General features: G+C 38.3%; 1 protein-coding gene across 1 annotated transcript; it reads left to right on the top strand.

Annotated features, from left to right (window-relative positions):
- Positions 1-33: 33 nt before the first annotated feature.
- On the top strand, positions 34-18,945 carry GDPD1 (glycerophosphodiester phosphodiesterase domain containing 1). Its single transcript, XM_042791523.1, has 10 exons — positions 34-284; positions 4,846-4,888; positions 9,117-9,252; positions 9,930-9,975; positions 11,284-11,402; positions 12,054-12,143; positions 13,189-13,322; positions 14,005-14,064; positions 14,933-14,984; positions 15,568-18,945. The coding sequence occupies exons 1-10, from the start codon at positions 149-151 to the stop codon at positions 15,688-15,690; spliced, it is 939 nt and encodes a 312-aa protein (XP_042647457.1). The 5' UTR covers positions 34-148; the 3' UTR covers positions 15,691-18,945.
- The last annotated feature ends 471 nt before the right edge of the window (positions 18,946-19,416 follow it).

Here is a 19,416-nt window from a genome sequence, read left to right as displayed (position 1 = left end):
CTGCGCACTCTCCGCGGCTCCGGGGGCGGGGGGGAGGCGGTGCGGCTGCGCGGCCGCAGTGGCAGCGGCTCCCGCAGCGCCGGCGCCTCGTAGGGAGCCGGCTGCGGGCCGGGCCGGGCAACGGGGGTGGCCGGCGAGGAGGTTCAGGATGTCGGCGACGCTGTACCTGCTCTCCACGCTGGGCGGCTACGTCCTCACCTCGGCGCTTCTCCTCAAGTGTCCGGGGCTGCTCCACCGGCCCAAGCGGCAGCGCTTCCGCTGCCGGCACATCTCCCACCGCGGCGGTGAGTGAGGGGGTGCGGGGTGGGGGGGGGGTGTCCCTGCCCGCCGCGGCCCCGGGGCCGCCGGTTCCCGCCTTCCCCTCAGGCGGCCGCCCGCCGCTCCGGAGGGCGGCGGCGCTCCCCGGCCCCCGCTGCTGAGGGGCTCCCCCGGCCCCCGCGGGGCGATGCCTCCCCGCTCCCTCAGGACCCGTCTCCCCCCGCTGCCCGAGCCCCGCGGGGAAGGTTCGGAGGGGCTGCTGAGCGGTGCCCGGCGGTCGCAGTGGGCTCCCTTTAAACCTTTCTCCCGCAACCTAATTTTAGGTGCCACCTGCTGACCAGTGCTTCGTTTCAAAGCTGAATTAATCTCCAAACTCAAAACGCGTCAGCCGAAATCAGCTTGTTTTATGTGGGTCGTGATGGTTTCCCTCAAACGTATATGTATTTTTTTTTTCTTCCCAATGAGTCTGACTAATAGTATCTCCATAACGAGAGAGGCAGCTGACTGTTGCTTAGATCAGGTACGAAAGATTGATCTTCTTGCCTCTAACTGCCTTTTTGCTTCTCTTTCTGGTTTCAGAAGAAATGCAGTTTGCTGTGACTCTCTGTTCTTGCTCCCCTTGCTGTTGGAGACAGTTAATGATTCAGTGTCGTGGTAAAACAGATCCCATTTTGAGAGTCCTGTCCCCTTCATACACCTTGTGCCAAGGCCTTGTGGGTAGGCTGGTTGTTTCTGTCTAAAACAGCTGAAAGATGTTTTTAAAGTTTCTTCTACCTTTTCCAAATCATTGGGAAGAAAAAAAACAAAAATACAGTAAATTGTACTTTCCTGTTCTATGAAGATCAGTTCTGCGATTTTACCTGCTGGATTTTCATTCTGTTTGTGAAAATAGTCAGTCAGTTTTCCAGTAAATATATTTCCTGAATTTCTGTGGGAAATGCTGAGTTTAGACAGTTTTCAATGTCGTATCTGGTGCCAGTTTATGCAGTCTTTGATCACAGATCTAGCCAGTGGTCCTTAACTACTGCTACTGTATTGAATTATTAAAATATGAAAACTAGAGCTGATCTCTTACTGATTTTATTACTTGCATTTCTTTCATTTAGTTTATATGACAGATTAAGTTTCTTTATAACTGTAGTCTTAAGTATTGGATAAAATACACCTTTTGTTTTGGAATGTGTATGTGTATTAGCCATTTCCTGGTAGGTATGACAAACAGAGGTTCTTAATTTTGATTGTTACCCATTTGCTCATTTGTAAGCTATTAAAAACTTGCAGATGACTTTGCTGGAACGTGGTATGATCTCCTTAATCTTCTTTTGTTCTTGCTTCTTTGCAATGACCTCAGCTGAGATAGACAGCCCTAAGCCTAGAATGGAAGTGTTTTGGCGGGTTGCACTAAGCATCATTACAACAACAGGAAGGCCTTGCTCAATGGGAGGGTTATTCGTTAGGTGTTTAGCCAGTCTTTGTTCTGTGGCCACATATGTACTGTGAAACGCACCTACAATAGAAGTACAACGCTTAAACAACATTTTGCAGCTTTTTGCTCACCGGGTACTATGAGACTGAAGATGGCTTTTTACTCTTTACTCTCTGTAGTATTTACCTTGTAACTTAAATTCCTGTGGGACTTAAAGTCGCATCAGGCTTTAGTCACGCTGTAGCTTTAGACTCAGTGTCAGGTTTCCTATTGCATTACTCCTCTTAACTTCAGAGATCAAGATAACACTTAACTCGTTTGGCTTTTTCCTCTCTGAGCTGAAGGTTTGTATTTGAAGTTGTTTTAAGTCTGCGGGTTTTGATTTCACTTCTTCCTTCATGAAAGAATTTTCTTATTTCAGTTTATAGCTCATCAGTGAAAGCATCCCTGAATTATTTCTTCACTTCTGCATAATTTAAAAATTGGTCATTTCTGAGGTCAATAATTAAGTCTTGATATTCTGTGTTAGGGTCCTCTGTCAATGCCGGCTGCATGGGCTGGATTGCAGGGTCTCTGAGACAGGATGACATGGTGATTTTTACAGAATCACAGTATAGTTGAGATGGGAAGGGACCTTTGGAGATCATCTCATCTGACCAGAACAGGGGCAACTACAACAGGTTGACGAGGACCTTGTCCTGTTAGGTTTTTAATACATCCAAGGATGGAGGCTCCACAATGTCTCCAGGCAGCCTGTTCCAGATTTTGATCACTGTTACAATAAAGAAGGTTTTTTTCTTATATTTATAAACTGAATTTTCTGTATTTCAATTTGTTCCTATTGCCTCTTGTCCTTTCCTTTGGCACCACTGAGAAGAGTTTGTCTCAGTCTTTTTTATTCCCTCCCATCCGGTATTTATACGTGTTGGTAAGATTCTCTTGAGCCTCTTTCATCCAGGCTAAACAGTTGCAGCACCATCAGCCTCACATATGCAAGAATCTCTCATCCTCTGGAATTGTTCCAGTTGATCCATGTCTGTCTTGTACTTTGAAGCCCAGAACTGGCAATGTGGTTTCACCAGTGCTGAGGAGAGGGGAATAATCACCTCCCTTGACCTGCTGGCAGCATTCTTCCTGGTGAGCTTCTTTGCTTTGGGGTGAGAAACCCAAAACAACAGAACTTCTAAGGCTCATCTGCGAGAGTCAGTGCTTGACATTGACTCCCTCTTGCCCCATGGTGATGCTTTCAGAGTTAGAGTATGCAATCATAATGTGTGAACATGGCCAGTTGGGCTCACAGGATGCTAACGTATGCAGGGGAAGGTTATTTCTGCATGGGAAATGCAACAATGCCAATGGAAAATATGTGAATCTGGAGATGCATTTAAGTAAATGTCAGAAGCCCTTCAGTCAGCCCAGCCTTTTCGTTTTTAAGGAGAGAAAATTACTTAGTACATCAAATAACTTGCTTGTTGTAGTTCCCATTTCTGAGTGTGGTTTGTGAAAGCCATGTTGCTGATTTAGAATTCCTCTTTCAGCTGATCTCAACTTTTTTCCCTACTTCCCCAAAACACGACAAGTCAGGCATTTTGTTACCAACTGGTTTGACTTGCTATACCTACCTCCCTAACATGTGAATTGTTAGATCAGTCACTTAAAGTTTTATTTTTAGAAATTTCTACCTGGGAATGTTAGGATACTGTTGTTTTGTTCACAAATTGAAGACTGCCTCAGATTTTTTTTTTCCCTCTCTTACCATTCAGGATGTATGGGCTGTATTGTCACAGTTGATAAGTTATCTAAAACCTCAATTTTTATTGCAGTTAATTTATAACTAATCATCCAGATCCTGTGCAGGTTTTTCCTACCAGTTAGGCACTCCTCAGAAATATACAATGAGATTCTCATGCTCTCCTCTATCCGTTAGTGACTTTTGCCACTCAGCCTATTTCTAGTTCTGCAATCAAATTCCATAAAATATTGGTGAATGTCTAATCACAGAAGCTGCAGTGGACTTATCAGTGATTAACGTTCAACCGTACAGATTTTGTCATTATGATTGGAAGTCAATTAAGTCTTTAATTTTGTAAACTTACCAATGCAAACTAACCTGATAACAACAATTTTAAATTGCTGGTTGCACGTGCATAGAATTGCATTGCTTTCATTAAGTAACTAGACACAGACCTGGGTAAGTATGTACTGGTGAGGCCTTGTTAATAGGCAAAGCCTTAATTGGAGCTCTTATAATTGTTGTTTACAATGTCTGTCATTCATCAATGTCAGAGAGTAGTTAAAATTTGCATAGATATACTCATCAGTACATGTAACTTCCTGAAGTTGTTTTGTTTTTCAGTATATAATATTGCCTGATTTCTGTGGGAGGGAGAAGGCGCAACCTTTTCCAGTCCCTAACCTGGCTGATTTTCAAAGATTTTTATGTAGAGAATGATGGCTTAAGAGTTGCAGAGTTTACTCCTGCCTCAGGGAAAATTGAATTTGCTTGTCCTTTTGTTTCTTGACTGGAGTTTGTGTGTTTCATTCCTTGTGTATGACACCTCCCCTTGCCAGCAGCATAAACCTTTAATGACAGATTTGTGCTGTTTCAGGAAGCATCCTTGCACAGAAAAGAGGTTGTCCCCTCTTTGAGCATCAACTGCGTTATGTGTTTAGGGAATATCAGCTTTAGAGAATCTTGGGTGCTTTTTTCCTTGGGGCTTTTTTTTTTTTTTTTCCCCCTTTCTAGTTACCTTTCCTCTTATTACTTCTCCCACTAACTCTGAAATAGGCTTTTTGTATATACTGTTCTTATGCTTGTGGAGCATATTGTCATAGCCAAATATAGCACCTTTAAGGAAAAACAGGGTACCCAACCTCCGGGAAAATAACCACTTTGTTTTGTATATTCAAAGTGTTATACAAATCTAAGATAACTTTTTTTTTTTTTTTTTTTTTTTAAATTGTTTAACCTTGAGAAAGTCCTGTCTCTTGGGTCTCCCCAGTAGGTTAGCAGCAACAGGGATTTCTGACTCTAGCCTCATACTTATTCCTCCAAGTATTTCCTCAAAATATGTAATTTTTTTTTTGGTGTTGTTATTTCATCTGGGATTGAGGGGAGGAAAAGGATTTTGTGCATGTTTTAGTTTTTGTTATTTTTTTAGGTGCTGGGGAGAACCTGGAAAACACGATGGCAGCCTTTCACCAGTGAGTACAAATGGAACCAATAATGCCTCAATTAGTGCTCTTGTCATTGTCTTTAGTGAGTGAAACAATCAAGAAAGATATGACTTCCATCAGTTGTTTGGGGTACAATGTCCTACTTCTGAAAGTCATCCTTCCTTTGGATGATTTTGGTGGATTGCTAAACATCACTCCAATTTAAACAAGGAATTGGGATATCACAAACTGAGTTGTACACAGTAACATGGTAGAGTGGCAATTGGAAATAAAACTCCTGAGGCCTGATTCCTCCTGCACTAGCTAATAAAGCATGAAACAATACTGCTTCCATGTTTAATGGCAATTACTTCCATTAATTTATTTATCATTATAAAGCTATTTTTTATAACTAATATCACACACTGTTTTTTCTAGATACGTTGATGTTTCTCAAAAGGTATTTCAGATCATAACCTATACCAATATGCTAATTGCATATGAGGCTGGATTTCAGGAAGTTTGAATCTGGTGATTGCTATTACGGCTGTAAGCAATTCTCTTAGATGTTCCACAGTTTCATGATACTCAGTTCCCTCCTCTATATAGAAGGTTAATAATTTGTCCCCTAGTAATATTGTGACTGAAATCCTAATGTTAACTAACTTCTAATATACAATCTGCAAAATTATTAAAAATGTTTGTGTTATGTTTTCTTTTCCTTTCGTACACATACTTCATTGGCAGAATGAGTGAAAGCCTCTTATCTAGGGGTTTAAATGGAGTTGGTACTGGAAAGCTTTTTAAGCCTCCAGCATTTAAGTAGTGAATTCTAACAAGATTCTCAAAGGCATTTGAAAAAGAAGCATATTTAAAACTCCAGCTGCCAATGAGAAGTGACCAAATTATGTAGGCTTCTCTTTGTTTTGGGGTTTCTTAATTTGCTTTGTGCTAAGTAGCCTCATCAGTTTGCACATTTCCTTGCAGACAGAGGAGTGCCAGCTTTCCCAACCAAACAGCGCTATTGAAAGTACTGCAGTATTTTCTATCTCCATGGAAGCTTAGCACAGTTTCGTGGGTTTTTTTTTCCTGCTGGCCTGCCTTTTTTCAAGTCTCCTACAACACTTTCTGAAAGTGCTTCTTTTTTTTAACTATTTCTTAATTTTAATTTAGTGTTGTACTGGTTTTATACCTTTAGGGTTCTTGCAAAGAAAGTTACAATATAACCTATTTTTATTTAGTTCCAGGAAGTAAGCTGTAGTACTTAGAGTAAGGGCTGTGGTAGGAGTAAAATAATACTTTGTGATAATACAGGCATTTGTCTGACTCTCTTCTGACCATTTTGATTATTTTACAGCTGTAGTGTAACAAATCCATTGAGGTCTGCTTTTTGAACTCACAACAACTGCCAATACCAGAGTTCTGTTACTTGGTTTGAGATTGCCTTGTTTGAACAATAAAGGCATATTACTTCTGCAGAAAGCAGAGTCAAATCAATTACCCTGCATTAGGCAGTAGAAAATCATCTGGCTTCCTCTGTAAAGGGGTAAGGGCTTTGTCCTTCCCATCTGCTCATTCCCATCTCCACTGGTAAGCCAGGAAAAGGAACTGAGTAGAAAATTGGTGATCTGCAAAAAATTATCTGGATTGGCTCAGATGGCTTGTATGAACTAATCAATTTATAATCCATCAGAGTTTACACGAAGCCAAATAGGGTGTGTTTGCCAGAGCTGTTTCTGCAGGTTTGCACAAGCAAGCATATTTGACCATTGATGTAGGTGAATCCAAAAGAGAATGGTTGTCTGCAGCTCAAGACCTACCTCCTTGGTTTCTGCCTTGTCAATACTTAGGTTACTGTCAACAAGCAAATAGTTTTATTTATGCTATTTACACTTTAATAGTGATTGGAGAATATTTATTACTGTTGCATGATAATGAAGACATTATTATAGGAATATATAAACAAAGTATATGGGGGGAGGAGGCCTTATTGATAATTTCAAGTTCTATACTAGCTTAATTTACAAGTATTCTGGAAAGCAATTGTAAGCTTTTTGTACCAAAGACAGTGGGTTTTTTGTTTTTGCATGGTAAAAAGCCTGACAGAGTTTTTGGGCCGTAATCATGTTAGACTGTTTTTAAATGCTTCTGTGGTAGTTTTGGATTTTAAAATAACTGATTTTAAGCTAAGAGAGACACTTGTTGTGTCTTGGGGATCTGGCATAAAAGATATCATAAGAATTTAATTACCAGATTAATTGTCCCTAATTCAGCCATGTACTTTAGTTGCCTTGACAGGAAGCTGCTAAGTAAACTCTCCAGATATTTTCTCATTGTATTTCCTTTTCTTTTATGAACACAGTTGAGAGAAAAAGCTTTAAATGCTGTAGTTAAAGCAATAAAAGTATGTGGTCCATTTACTATTTGTAAACTCTATACATTGTGCTACATTAGGCCTTGCTTCATGGAATTTAGTTTTCATGGTGAGGCTTTTCTTACATGTTTCCTGGTATGTCCTTTTACTTGAAAACAGTTGGAGTTAAACACAAGCAAAGAGCTCTATCTTCCTAATTTGCAAGTATGAGCCTGCTTTGCAACTTGAGTTCTGGAGCAATCGGATCTGAATCCGACATGTTCTTCTGAATCTGGAGAGCATCTGAAGTCTTCTCTGGAGCAATGTAGATTTCATGTGTTATCACAGAGCTGCAGAGCAGACTGATTTCCAGTTGAAAATACTCAACACTTTAAGGAAGCTTATTCAACAGCAAGCTGCTAGTAAGAACATGGAAAATTCTCAAATTTGTTAACAAGGAAAGTTGTTGTTCTCCATTTGCCATGCAGCATCAGTCCTGAATTTCTTAAGCAGCAATATTTTTCATAAATTTTTCTGGTTAAATGATAATACGTGGTACTAGATGGGAACATCATCTACAGATCTGGCAAATCTCCTGCAGCATATTTGGAGATGCTTTTCCTCAGGAGGAAAAATTACACAGAACAGGCTGTGTATCTTCCATGTGTAATAGGATTTTGTTGCTCTCCTAATTCTTAATTGGTGGCACTGGAAAGCAGTTAACAAATTGGTTTTAATTTGTCAGGCCTCTTCTTGATCATGATCCAGCTGGAGTAGAAATTGTGTTAAATGTTATGGAAGTATGTTCTAATTTTTTTGTTTGTTTTATTACTGCATTTGTGAACGTTTATGGCATGTCTGTACTTCAGCAGTCAGTAAAACCCTTTCCTTAAGGAAAAGGTTGTTACTGAAGTCGCAGAGCTGTGGGTCCCATATAGATTGAATTTACAGATGTTATAGGTTTCTTCATAGGTGGATAAAAAGAACAGCCTGGTGTTTTGAAGGAAGTGTTCAGACTTCAGGCTAGGACTTTCAGCAGTCGGCTGGAGTGATACCTTCTGAGTATCTTTTCTAATGAAAGGAGCAACTCAATTCTTATTGGAGTAAAACTTCGGGTTTTTTTTTGTTTCAGCGTGAAGTTGCTTGTACTTATTTTTCATCAGTGTAGTTACTACTTTCCTGCTTTTACTCCTCCTCCTATGAGCTAAGCTTCTACAGAGTGGATCTGGGATTGGATTAGAACTTTTTAAAGCAGTGGATTGGAACAGGGATAGCTGTTTCTCTTTAGAAAAATATGACTGGGTGTCTTAGTGATATACTTTTAAAAATTTTAATTTTTTTCATTAAAATAGTTTGGGTTTTTTTGTTTTTTTTTTTTAATAAAGTCTTGCTAGCCAAAAGTCTGAAAGACCCATTGCTAATTTCCTGATCCGTCCATTCCTGATTAACTTAAATCACAGAAAAGAAGGCTTTCACAGCCCTATCATCTATTGTTTATGCTTACCACAAAATTGATTTTTTTTTTTTTTTTTAAGAGAGCTTGCTTCTTCCAGTGGTAAATTTGCCAATACTAATAAACATCACACTTAAAATTCTGAAACAATACTTTAGAAGGTTTCTCAATAGTGAGGTGGTAGGCTGCAATCGACCAGTGTGCTGCTTGATTTCTGTGGAAGATGAAGCCAAAGCTCCAGAGTTCAAATCCCATCTCTGATTCACAATGCGTTGTTTATTCTTGCATCATCTTTCCCACTACAGAAGCGTTATTTGCTTCTTGCTTTGCAGCAAGATTGTGAGAATTCATTGCATCATAAAGCATCTAAAGTACTTCCAGTGGGATTAGTTTAATTGAATAACATACGTGTTAGGTTTGGACCTGTACAAAATACCTGTGTGGTTCAAGGCAGATTTCTTTGCTTCCAGTGCGGTTAATATAGGAACAGACATGTTGGAGCTGGATTGTCACCTGACAAAAGATGAGCAAGTGGTTGTGTCCCATGATGAGAACCTGAAGAGATCAACAGGGGTTGATGTCAACATATCTGACCTCAAATACTCTGTAAGTTGAAGAAAAAAATGTTACTGCTACATGATGTTTAAAGACGCATTTGTAGAGTGGCTGGGGTGGGCAGGAAGGTTGTGGGCATGTGTGTGTATGTCTGGTATCCAAAGTCAAAGGAGAGGATTCATCTTGTCTGATTTAAAAAAAAAAAAAAAGGTAACTAGGCTGCCTGTGTAGTCAAGGGAGAAAAACCGGCACATTTTCAGAGCATGATTAACTCCCTCCAGTAGTAGGTTGGATGAACAGCTTTCTGGAGGTGGGCCTGTTTTGCCATACTGATGACAAAGGAAGCTTAGTCAACAAGTTCCTTCTCATATGGGCAGCTTTTTAATGGGAAGACCGGTCAATGAATCCCACCTGCATTAGCAGTTTTAAAAGCCCATTTTAAAAAACTGTCTTTCCATCTGATAATTAAGTGGAATCCTCAGAATTTTCAGACAGGCATGTGGAAATATTTTTGCCTTACCTACAGGTAACACAAGTCTAAGAATGCCAGATAGTTCAAGTAAGAATGAATACAGTGCTTCTAAATCACTTTTGGGGTGTGAAGATTTAAAAAAATATATTTTGTCTTTAAAGATAACTTACATAGCTTAGGAATTAAAATTTTGTTGTCTTTTTTTTGGAGAAATCTCTGCATTTGAATTAGCATTCCATTTCCCTTTATTTTTAAGGAACTTCCACCATATCTCTGCAAGTTGGATGTCACATTTCAGAAAGGTAAGGTTTTGTCTCATGCTGTTTCAGTTTACAATAACAGTAGCCAATTTTCCATTACTGTAGTGTGACGATTTCTTATTTTGGCAAAGGGAGTAGAAAAGTGGATTTGCTTCTATCAGTATCTTGATAAGAGAAGTTTTAGAAGGAAAATACAATCCTAGCTTTAGAAACCAAAGTATTTTTTTTTTGCATAGCAGTTAGCAGTGTCTGTGTTTAAGATATATCTTTTTTCCAAGTAAACATTTTAATTGTTTGCTTGTCTACTTCTTGCAACTGCTTTCCAGTTCCCTTGTGAGCTCTTCAGAGTCTGCTGACTGAAAATTTGTTGTTCTGAAAACGGAGAGAAGGCAGAAGAGAGTTTCTTTACAACTCAATTGCCATTGTGCTGGTGCACTTTGGGCCTGAAGTACTACAAGATATCAGATAATATAGACATTTTCAGATGGGTGAATGAAGAGAGTAGTAGTTACTGCATGTACGACTTAAAGTTCAGTACAAATATTGCTGCAAGAGAAGAAAACCTGGAAAAGATTAACCTGTTTTCTTGTGAAAACTGTGGTTTGTAGGACTGTAATTTGAATAAAGCATGCAGGCTAAAACTGAGAGCACTAGAAAAGGCTACTGGAGGTTGTATCAAATGTGTTTGCTCAAGGGGCTTTGTGGACTATCTTGTGTAGCCTTTCCAGATTTGAAATGTCCTGCAAGCAAATGCGTTAAACTTTTCTGTTCAAAATAGTAAAATACTTAAAATGCACCAAGATGAGATCCATGAGGTGTTATTTTCACTCATTTATATCTCTTTTGTTTATGTACAGTAATACAAAGAGATGGCAAGAGCCTTCAGTTAATTCTTTTGAGCTGCAAGCAGTTTCAGACAGTAACATTTGTCTTCTGTTCCCTTTACTCATTATGCTTCTACAGTAAATTTTCCTAGAAGTTTTTCTCATTTGGTCTCATTTCATATTAATCTCATTGCGTTTGGTATGTGATAACTGAACCCGTGCTTGCTATTTTGGGATTTTAACGATGCCTGCACTCCTACTGTTGCTAAATAATGTCTGAATTTTTGAAGTTCAATGCTAAACATGCAATATGCTTTGGGAATTTTCATTATGGAAGTGAGCTTGTCATAATTAATTATAACTCTGAGTCAAGTAATATTTTTTTTTTCTTCAGTTAAAAAATTTTCTAATTCTAGGAACTATATATTATTTTTAATTTTAAGATAACAAATGCTCTGACATCTCAGCTTTTATCTGCAACATATTAAAAATGGTCACATTAGTGTCAGTGTTTTTGTTTCCCCAGAATGTCACTGTGAGGGAGAAGACAACCGTATTCCACTACTGGAAGAGGTGTTTGAGGCATTTCCACAAACTCCTGTCAACATTGACATCAAAGTAAACAACAATGTGTTGATCAAAAAGGTACATGAGAATCTACACAGAATTGAGACTGAATGCCATGTAATGATGTTGAAATTCCAGAATAAAAGTTTCTTGGAGTTGCTAGTAGTCTGTGACACTAAAATCTGTGTTCTTGGACTGCTTCATCCTTCACGTGTTAGATCTTGCTCCATATATGAGGTAATACAGAAGACAGAGAAGTGATCTTGTGCAAGATATTTGGCAAATAGCTCTTTACTGACCTTTTATTTTGGCATGAAACTGATGTTACACTGCTAGAGACGTGTTTGTTTTGTACTTCATATGAAGGATCTTCTTATGGGCTGTTGCCTACCAAAGCAGCATAAAAACATGTCAGTGCAAGAATAAGTGTTCATCACAGAAGAGGAAATCTGCTTTCCATCAGATGCTATTTGCCATCTAGTTTTCCTAAATTCTCTATGTGTTTTTTTTGTAGGTATAATGGTCTTTCCTTTTTATCTGTTGACCTGAACACTTGTTTCTTCCCAGTGCAAGCAGCACTATCATCTAAAGATGGGAGGGTGCATAGCAGAACTGTCTTTTGTGTAATGGCATGCGTAGTTGAAAAGTAGCAAGTAGAGATTCAGTTAAATAATGCTGCACATAATTTTCAATGAATACATGTCAGGGTTCTGCTTTTTTATATTGCAGGTTTCGGAGCTGGTGAGTCAGTATAAGCGAGAACATTTGACAGTATGGGGGAACGTCAACTATGAGGTTGTGTCGAAGTGTCTTAAGGAGGTAAGAATGGGTCCAGCTGAGCTTTGTTCTTCTTGCCTGTTTGTTACTGTGTGGCAACAAAACGTACAGAAAAGCACCCAGTAAATAAAGATCTGGCCAGCTATGTCAGACTTGTAGGTGCGATAAGAAGTTTTGCACTTAGATTTTTGCACTGTTAAAATACATCAAGCACAGTTAACACCCATATACTCTCCAATAAAATACTCGAGGACTTAAGCCTAATCATGTTTTATTCTTGTTCTGTAAAATATAGGGTGTTATGATTTTATGCCAGAACTTTTAGACCCTGTTTTGCACATCATTCATCTGGTACAAAAGCAATTTTTCTAAGGATTGCTTATTGTGTGTTTCTTTTTGTGAAAAGAATGGATGTAGTCACTAGTTGACACACAGTTATATTGGTATAAAGCTGTTTTACAGCTACAGACTCTAGTCCTTTTTGTCCTGAGGAACTGTACAATTAAGAATTAAATTAAAATTGGGCTTAGTCCAAGGGAATTACGCACCTGAGTGAAGTTGATCCAGTTGAGAATACAGATATTCTTCTGATTTATCTGTGCAGGGGAAGAGACCTAATCAGCAGTTACATTTGTTCATTTTCATAGCATCAGTGCCCAGATATTTTGGTTCATAAACCAGCATCTTTAAAAATGTATTGTGAAGTGAGTTGATGTGATATCAAGCTGTAACAAGTCCTGTGCTAATGCACAGCTTGTTCTTTGTGGTAACACTAATCTATGACAAAATGCTGCGTAGTGTCGTGCAGCCTGGAAAGATGATGAAGGCAGGTAACAGAAATAGTACTGTGACCAGTGAAATTTTACCTCCTCAGGTCCCCGTTGCCCTTCCAAGCAAAAGTTTCATGCAATTTGATTACCAGAAAGAATAATTAAAGTTCAGTGGCAGGCATATCATAAACAGTTGGCAGCCTAATCTTTATGTGCAAGTGTTAAACTTTAAACATGCTTTGTTGAGTAAATTTAATTGCAACAGACTCAACAAGCTACCAAGATAACTTAGGCTCTTTCTTTCCTGGTTCCTGCAGAATGCTGACATTCCCATCATCTTCTGTTTGCAACGTGTCCTCCTGCTTCTTGGCCTGTTCTACACCGGCCTGCTGCCATTCATTCCTTTCAAGGAAGAATTCTTGGAAATTCCCATGCCTTCAATCATCCTCAAGTGAGTTAGAATCCATCAGTGGGTGCAGCACTGAAATGATAAGGAGTCAAGTGAATAATAATGCCAGCTTGAGCATTGGTTTAGTTGGTGTATTTGGGCTGAGGATACTGGTTTGTAGTTTAGGCACTTTTGTATATTCCTAAGAGAGAGCTATGCAAATCTTCTGCCCCTCTGTATTTAACCTGTGTCAAGACAGCTCTGAGTTACTAAACTGTTAGTGTGGGGTGCCTTGTGTATCAATGTTTCCTGTTTACAGCATCTCCTGTAAATACCACCCTCGTGCAGCTGCTGTTATAACACAGCTTGTGCTGATGCTGTCTAGATAGTAATATATAGCAGTTCTGTACAAATAACTAATTCTTGCATATTTCTTCCTCTTTCTTGAGAACAAATTAGTCTGATTAAGGCCAAGAGGAAAGTCAGTAATAAGGTGGATATGAGATTTCATGTGCTCTTTTTTTCTCGTATTTTCCTCAGAATGCTGCTGAGTACCCATCTCTACTGCTGCTCTTAAACGTAGCACATTTCTCTTGCGTAACCCAATTCTAAATCATTGCCTTAGTGAAATTACTGCTCTAATTTGAGGAACTACAAGATTAATTCTTCATGTTCCTTTTGCAGGAACATTTCAAATAAGACTTTAATCTGTGTTCTAGTAATTATTTTTCCTCTTCCTCAACAGGCTGAAAGAACCAGAGAAGATGACAAGAAGCCAGAAATTTATTATCTGGCTAGCTGACACGTAAGATTTTAATCTGATTAAATTTTTATTTATATTTTGCCTATATATTAACAGTTGGCTTAAGCAACTAAGTAGCTATTGCTATAGCTACTTGTTAAATTGTATTTTTCTTCAGTATCTTCTAGCTTTTTTTGTCAGTGTAGCATAAATCATACTCAAATTTTACATAGGTGTTCTTGTATGTTTTTATTTTTCATACATTGAAACATACTGAGGTGCAGTAACAGTGGGCATTATTCCAATTTAGTCTATTTAGTTTCTGCCATTAAGTGTATTCAGCTGATTAGCATGCAAGTACATTCAGAATGCAGATTTTACATTTCATGGGACTGACTGTTTCATAATGTTGCCAGAGGAGGGACTGTTTGGCTTGCATGGAACGCTTTGCATCATAAGAATATCTGTGCTTCAGAGGAAACCTAGTCATATGCTTTCAGAAGTTGAACATGATTGCAAGAAGTGTCTTTTGGCTCTTGCTTCCGTGTCTAACATCTCTTAGTTTGTTTTCTTGAGTGGCAAGTAGAGTTTTCATGTCTTCTGGTGTGAAAGATAAAATCTCTTCTGCAAGTGAAGGGTTTGAGTCATCAGGCACGCAGGGTACCTGTACAATGAAGCAGGAGTCAGCTGGATCTGATCTTCAGAAGAGTTGATACAAATGTCCATAGCTACTGCAAATTTCTGGATATCTGTTAACCAGTCTTGAGTTACTTTTGAACTAGAAGTTTTCTATAATTAAGTTTCTAATCTCTTTCTTGTGGAAAACATTGAACTAAATGCTGTATGGAAAGTTTATTACAAAACATCAACAGACTTTGAAAATTTCATACATACTTCGAGTTCTTAAATAATACCTTTCTCCTTTCTGCAGATTGCTAATGCGGAAAGCACTTTTCGACCACCTCACTGCTCGGGGCATTCAGGTACAACGTGGCAAAGCTAAAGGAAATGTGCTTTTAACCTAGTGAGCATTTGAACCAGCCAGATATGGCCTTAAGATGGATTCCTGTTCTCCCCAACATGTTCTGTTGTATTCCTAGAATTATAAGTTGCTTTTTGGTTCCTGAGCAATCGCTTATGCTGTTATATTTGCAGTTCTGTAGTTGCAAAGGAAGAATTGTATGCTTGGAAAAAAGATCTCTAATTTAAATCCCTTTTAATTTTTTTTTTCTTTTTCCCACTTCAAACTTAAGCCTACAAAATCTGCTAAACTGCTTACCTATTTTGGGCTTTTCACAAAATAATATTTTGACTTTTGGAAAAATGTGAAGTCTCAGGAAATGAGATGGAGTTGGAGTCATCACTAGAAAATGCCACCTTTGGGAAGGCGAGGGGCAGAAAGTTGGATATGTTTGAGTGCATGTCTTTGGCATCACAGTGTAGTCATTTATCATTTTAAATAGATGCAGCATCATCTCTGTCACATGAAACAATTTAGGACAAGTCACCTTTTTTTTTTAATTTGAGTATTTCCTCTAATAATTTGTCTTTTTACCCCTCTTAAAGGTGTATATTTGGGTACTGAATGAAGAACAAGAATACAAGAGGGCATTTGATCTGGGAGCAACTGGTGTGATGACAGACTATCCAACAAAACTTAAGGAGTTTTTACACAATTATCCAGCATAAAGGAATAAAACCAAGGAAGTTCTTGCAGAACAGATTGTGTGCCAAGGATTTTCTGCATAAAAAAAAAAAATCTTTGAGCACCATACACAGATCATTTTGTTTGAAAGATGTAATTGGATGATCTATTACCTTGTTGTCAAGTTGCTATCTAATGTAAAGGTTGTCTATTTATTTTAAAACTACAGTTACATAGTTTACATTTGTAAATAGGTCATTTAGCAACAGCACACTTCACAAATAGTGATGACTAGGAAGAAAGTTGCTGGATAGGATACCTGTAGATAATACGTATTATTTTACCTGTCACAAGTGTTCCTAAGCAGATGTCAAGACATGTCAGTTTTTCCAGTTTTGTTCTAGTGGGCAGAAACTAAAGAATTTTTGAAAGTGTACCTTATGTGTATGCATTTCTCATGTTGCTTTTAGTTTTCAGATAACTTGTAGGGCAAAGAAGAAAAACAGCTCACAGGAGAAATAGAAAGCAGAACCTGTGGATAGCCAGATAGTTTAGCCAGTGAAGTGCAGTCAGAAAAGGTGGTCACTTTTGTACCAAAATTAACTCACTTGGTCAGTCTAGATCTACTCCATTATTCTTACTGATAAGAATGTTGAGCTCATGTTGCAGCTGTATTTAGACCCCTTTCTGATGTGAGAGTAATACTGTGACTTATTCATCAAGGTCTAGACAAATATTTAAGCCAGATTCTGTGTATGACACTGAGTTCTACTTCAAGGCTCTAGGGTTGCCCCTGGTTCTGACCTGCTTGTCAGGCTACCGTGGCGTGGCAGTAGCTAGCTTTCCAGAAAGGAAGATTGCACTTATTATAGATTACACTATGAAATGGCCTTTTCACAAAGGAAGCCGATGTCTTAGAAGTCTGTTCCACAATTATAGTTCTGACAGCTGTTGGCTTGGTGAATGGGAAGTTGTTTTTAGGGTGAGGGACCAAAGAAGACTAAGTTTGGTCAGGAGCTTCAGGAACAAATAAAATGTTCCTATTAAATGAATTCACCCAAAGCAGATGTGTATGGATACTTATAAAAGGATCAAGTGTCAGTCTAGGATGTGTGTAAAGTTTAGTCTTTTTTCTCCACAAAAGCACATTCAATATTCATTAAGTTTATGTGCATGGACATGGAAGTATCTTTATTGGCAAAAGCCAGGAAACCCCAAGTGCGGAGGAATGGGGTTAGATAGAAGGTATTTCTGGAAGCTTACATGCTGTTCTGTCACTGTGAACAGGTGTTACACGTGTGTCAAACAGATTTGAGCCTGCAATGCCTGCGTGTTTTGGTGTTGTCATGTTAGTGGTAGGGTTTTTCAGAAGGAATTTGATTACTGTAGCTTAATTATACACAATGACATGTATAAAGCTCAGTCATTTAATCATCAGATACTGCTGGAGCAAAACTGTTGTTTAGTATCTACTTCTTTAAGGAACTCAGTGTGAAAATCATGGAACTTTATAATAGCCAGATGCAAGAGTGTATTTACTGCAAGGTATACTCACTGCTACAAAAACTTTTGGAGTAATTTTTTTCCCTTGCTAGCTCAGATTTGGAAGGGCTCTTGTGTCACTTCTCTGGCTGCTGTGCCATACTTGTAATCATGGAGCATCTTTGCTATTCCACTATGTCTGTCAGTAGGCTGTCAGAATGTCAGGTCCATCTGGGTGGATGATACTTGTTTGTGCACTATAATTCCTTTCTGATGAATGTTTCTACATGGATGAAGTGGAAGAAACTACTACATTTACAGTTTAAGTGAACATGTGACAGTGGTGGCAAATGACTTAATGGTGACCTTCTAAATATCTGCTTGGTTAAGATGGCTGTAGATTTAATTTCCTCATAATTTAATCAGGCTTGTTGCACATTGAATGGAAGAGAGGACTCTAACTTCCTAACTGTTCATAGGAAAAAGGATGAAATTATTTATTATATGCTAAGCTTCTTGTTTCCCTTGAGACCAGATAAGTCTGGTCAGGTAACTGATAATAATCAGTCTAGTCATAGTTCTGCCTGCTTTCTAGTAGTCACAGAACAGTTACAGAATAGGCTCCATATGCAGCTCAATAGGTAATGAAAAACTTCCATCCTTTTTGTCTTAATTTGGTTTACTAGCTAGTGTGTAGCTCCAGATACTTTTTGTGCAGCGTGTTTCTCTTCAACTTAATTGCTATCAAATTTCTAACATGCACACCTTTAAGATGCAAATATAATTTTGGTTTTAGAGAATACTACCAAATAGCACTTGCGCATGAAAACCTTTTTTTTTTTTTAGATTAGGAAAAGCTAAGTTTTAAAATACCAGTCTTGATTTCTGGACTTGATATCTCAAGGGACAGGTGATGACTTAGTTTCTCTCTCTCGTTTCCCTCATCACTGCATAAATAAACTGTTTTGCTTTATTCTATATTGAATGATAAAACACAGTTATTGAACTGACAAGCTTAATTTTCTAATTTCCTTTAAATCTATTTCCTTTTTCTCTTTAGCAGTGGTGTTGGAAACTTGTGCCTTCAAAGATGCTCAACACATTTTTCAACCACTAGTCTTCCTATGTCTGATGTAGCTTTTGACTGTGCTGTTTATACATGATCTCTCTTTGATAAATCTGCTACTTAATATCTGAAATTTGAATGAGTCAAGTTACATGGGAGGGAAGGGGTTCACTGCTGGAAAAGTCGCTGAATTTATTCAGTCACCCATTTGAGCTTTAGTACAAGAGCTAAAGTTTGATCTCTTGTGACAGATAATGTTGCGTGGATGAGGCCATGAATCCAAGCACCAATGCACAGGGCTTAGGCCATGATAACTGTTTGTAACAAAATAACATGGAATTGAGGTAACTGTAGAATGTTTGTTCTATCAAATCATTGTTTTGAATATTCCAGAACTTGCTGTGTGATATTTTTGTTTTTGTTAAACCACTTGTACAGAAAACCATTTGTTGAGAATTTGCACAGCTGTCCAGGAGGATGTTCAGTTGATCTCTCTCTCTCCCAGGAGAGATTCTTTTCAGGTACTTTTAACTCTAAATATTGTTTAACACTTAGTGTGTTCTCAACACTATTGCAAAATATTTTATGTATGAAGGATGATGTATGTATTTCATGTACTTTTAATTCACAGAAAGTCTTGTGGACCTCTCTAGCTCCAAATATATGAAGTGATTTTTCTTTTCTTGTAAAGGAAGATTGATGCTCTTGAAATGTGACACATTAAAACATCTTTGCTCATAAAAGATCTAAATATTTATTGTGACTTCTTTGCCTAAAAATATAATTTCTAAGATTATGATGATGTATTTATAGTGTAGTAAACATTGAGCTTTTGATGGTGGTCTTTTTATGTGGATAGTGTTGCTGAAAAGAAGGAGGTATCTTATATACTCTGAACTTCTGAGAAATATTCAGCAGTGACACTGGTTTTCTCACATAGTAATCACAGTGTCTGCAACTGTGCAGCTGTATGGAGCCCACACAGAACTTAAGCCTGCTTTCTCCATGTGCAAATGAACTTTTAAGTAAAACTTCTGAGGTCAATTCCAGTTTGGTTTTCTGTAATTTATTTTAAGACCGAAACTGTAGTAAATAAACTTGATTGGAAGTGGTCTCCATATGCAATGCTAGAAAACAGTGTAGAAAATTCTGCAGGTTCAGCAAGGCAATATGTGCTGTTGCTTCATTGCTTCCAAAGTCTGTCTGCAGAGCGGGCATCTCG

Source organism: Tyto alba, unplaced genomic scaffold (genome assembly GCF_018691265.1).
Source record: "Tyto alba isolate M040663 unplaced genomic scaffold, T.alba_DEE_v4.0 Super-Scaffold_19, whole genome shotgun sequence".
NCBI lineage: Eukaryota > Metazoa > Chordata > Aves > Strigiformes > Tytonidae > Tyto > Tyto alba.
The sequence above is the reverse complement of the archived record's forward strand: the minus strand, read 5'-3'. Positions and strand labels throughout refer to the sequence as shown.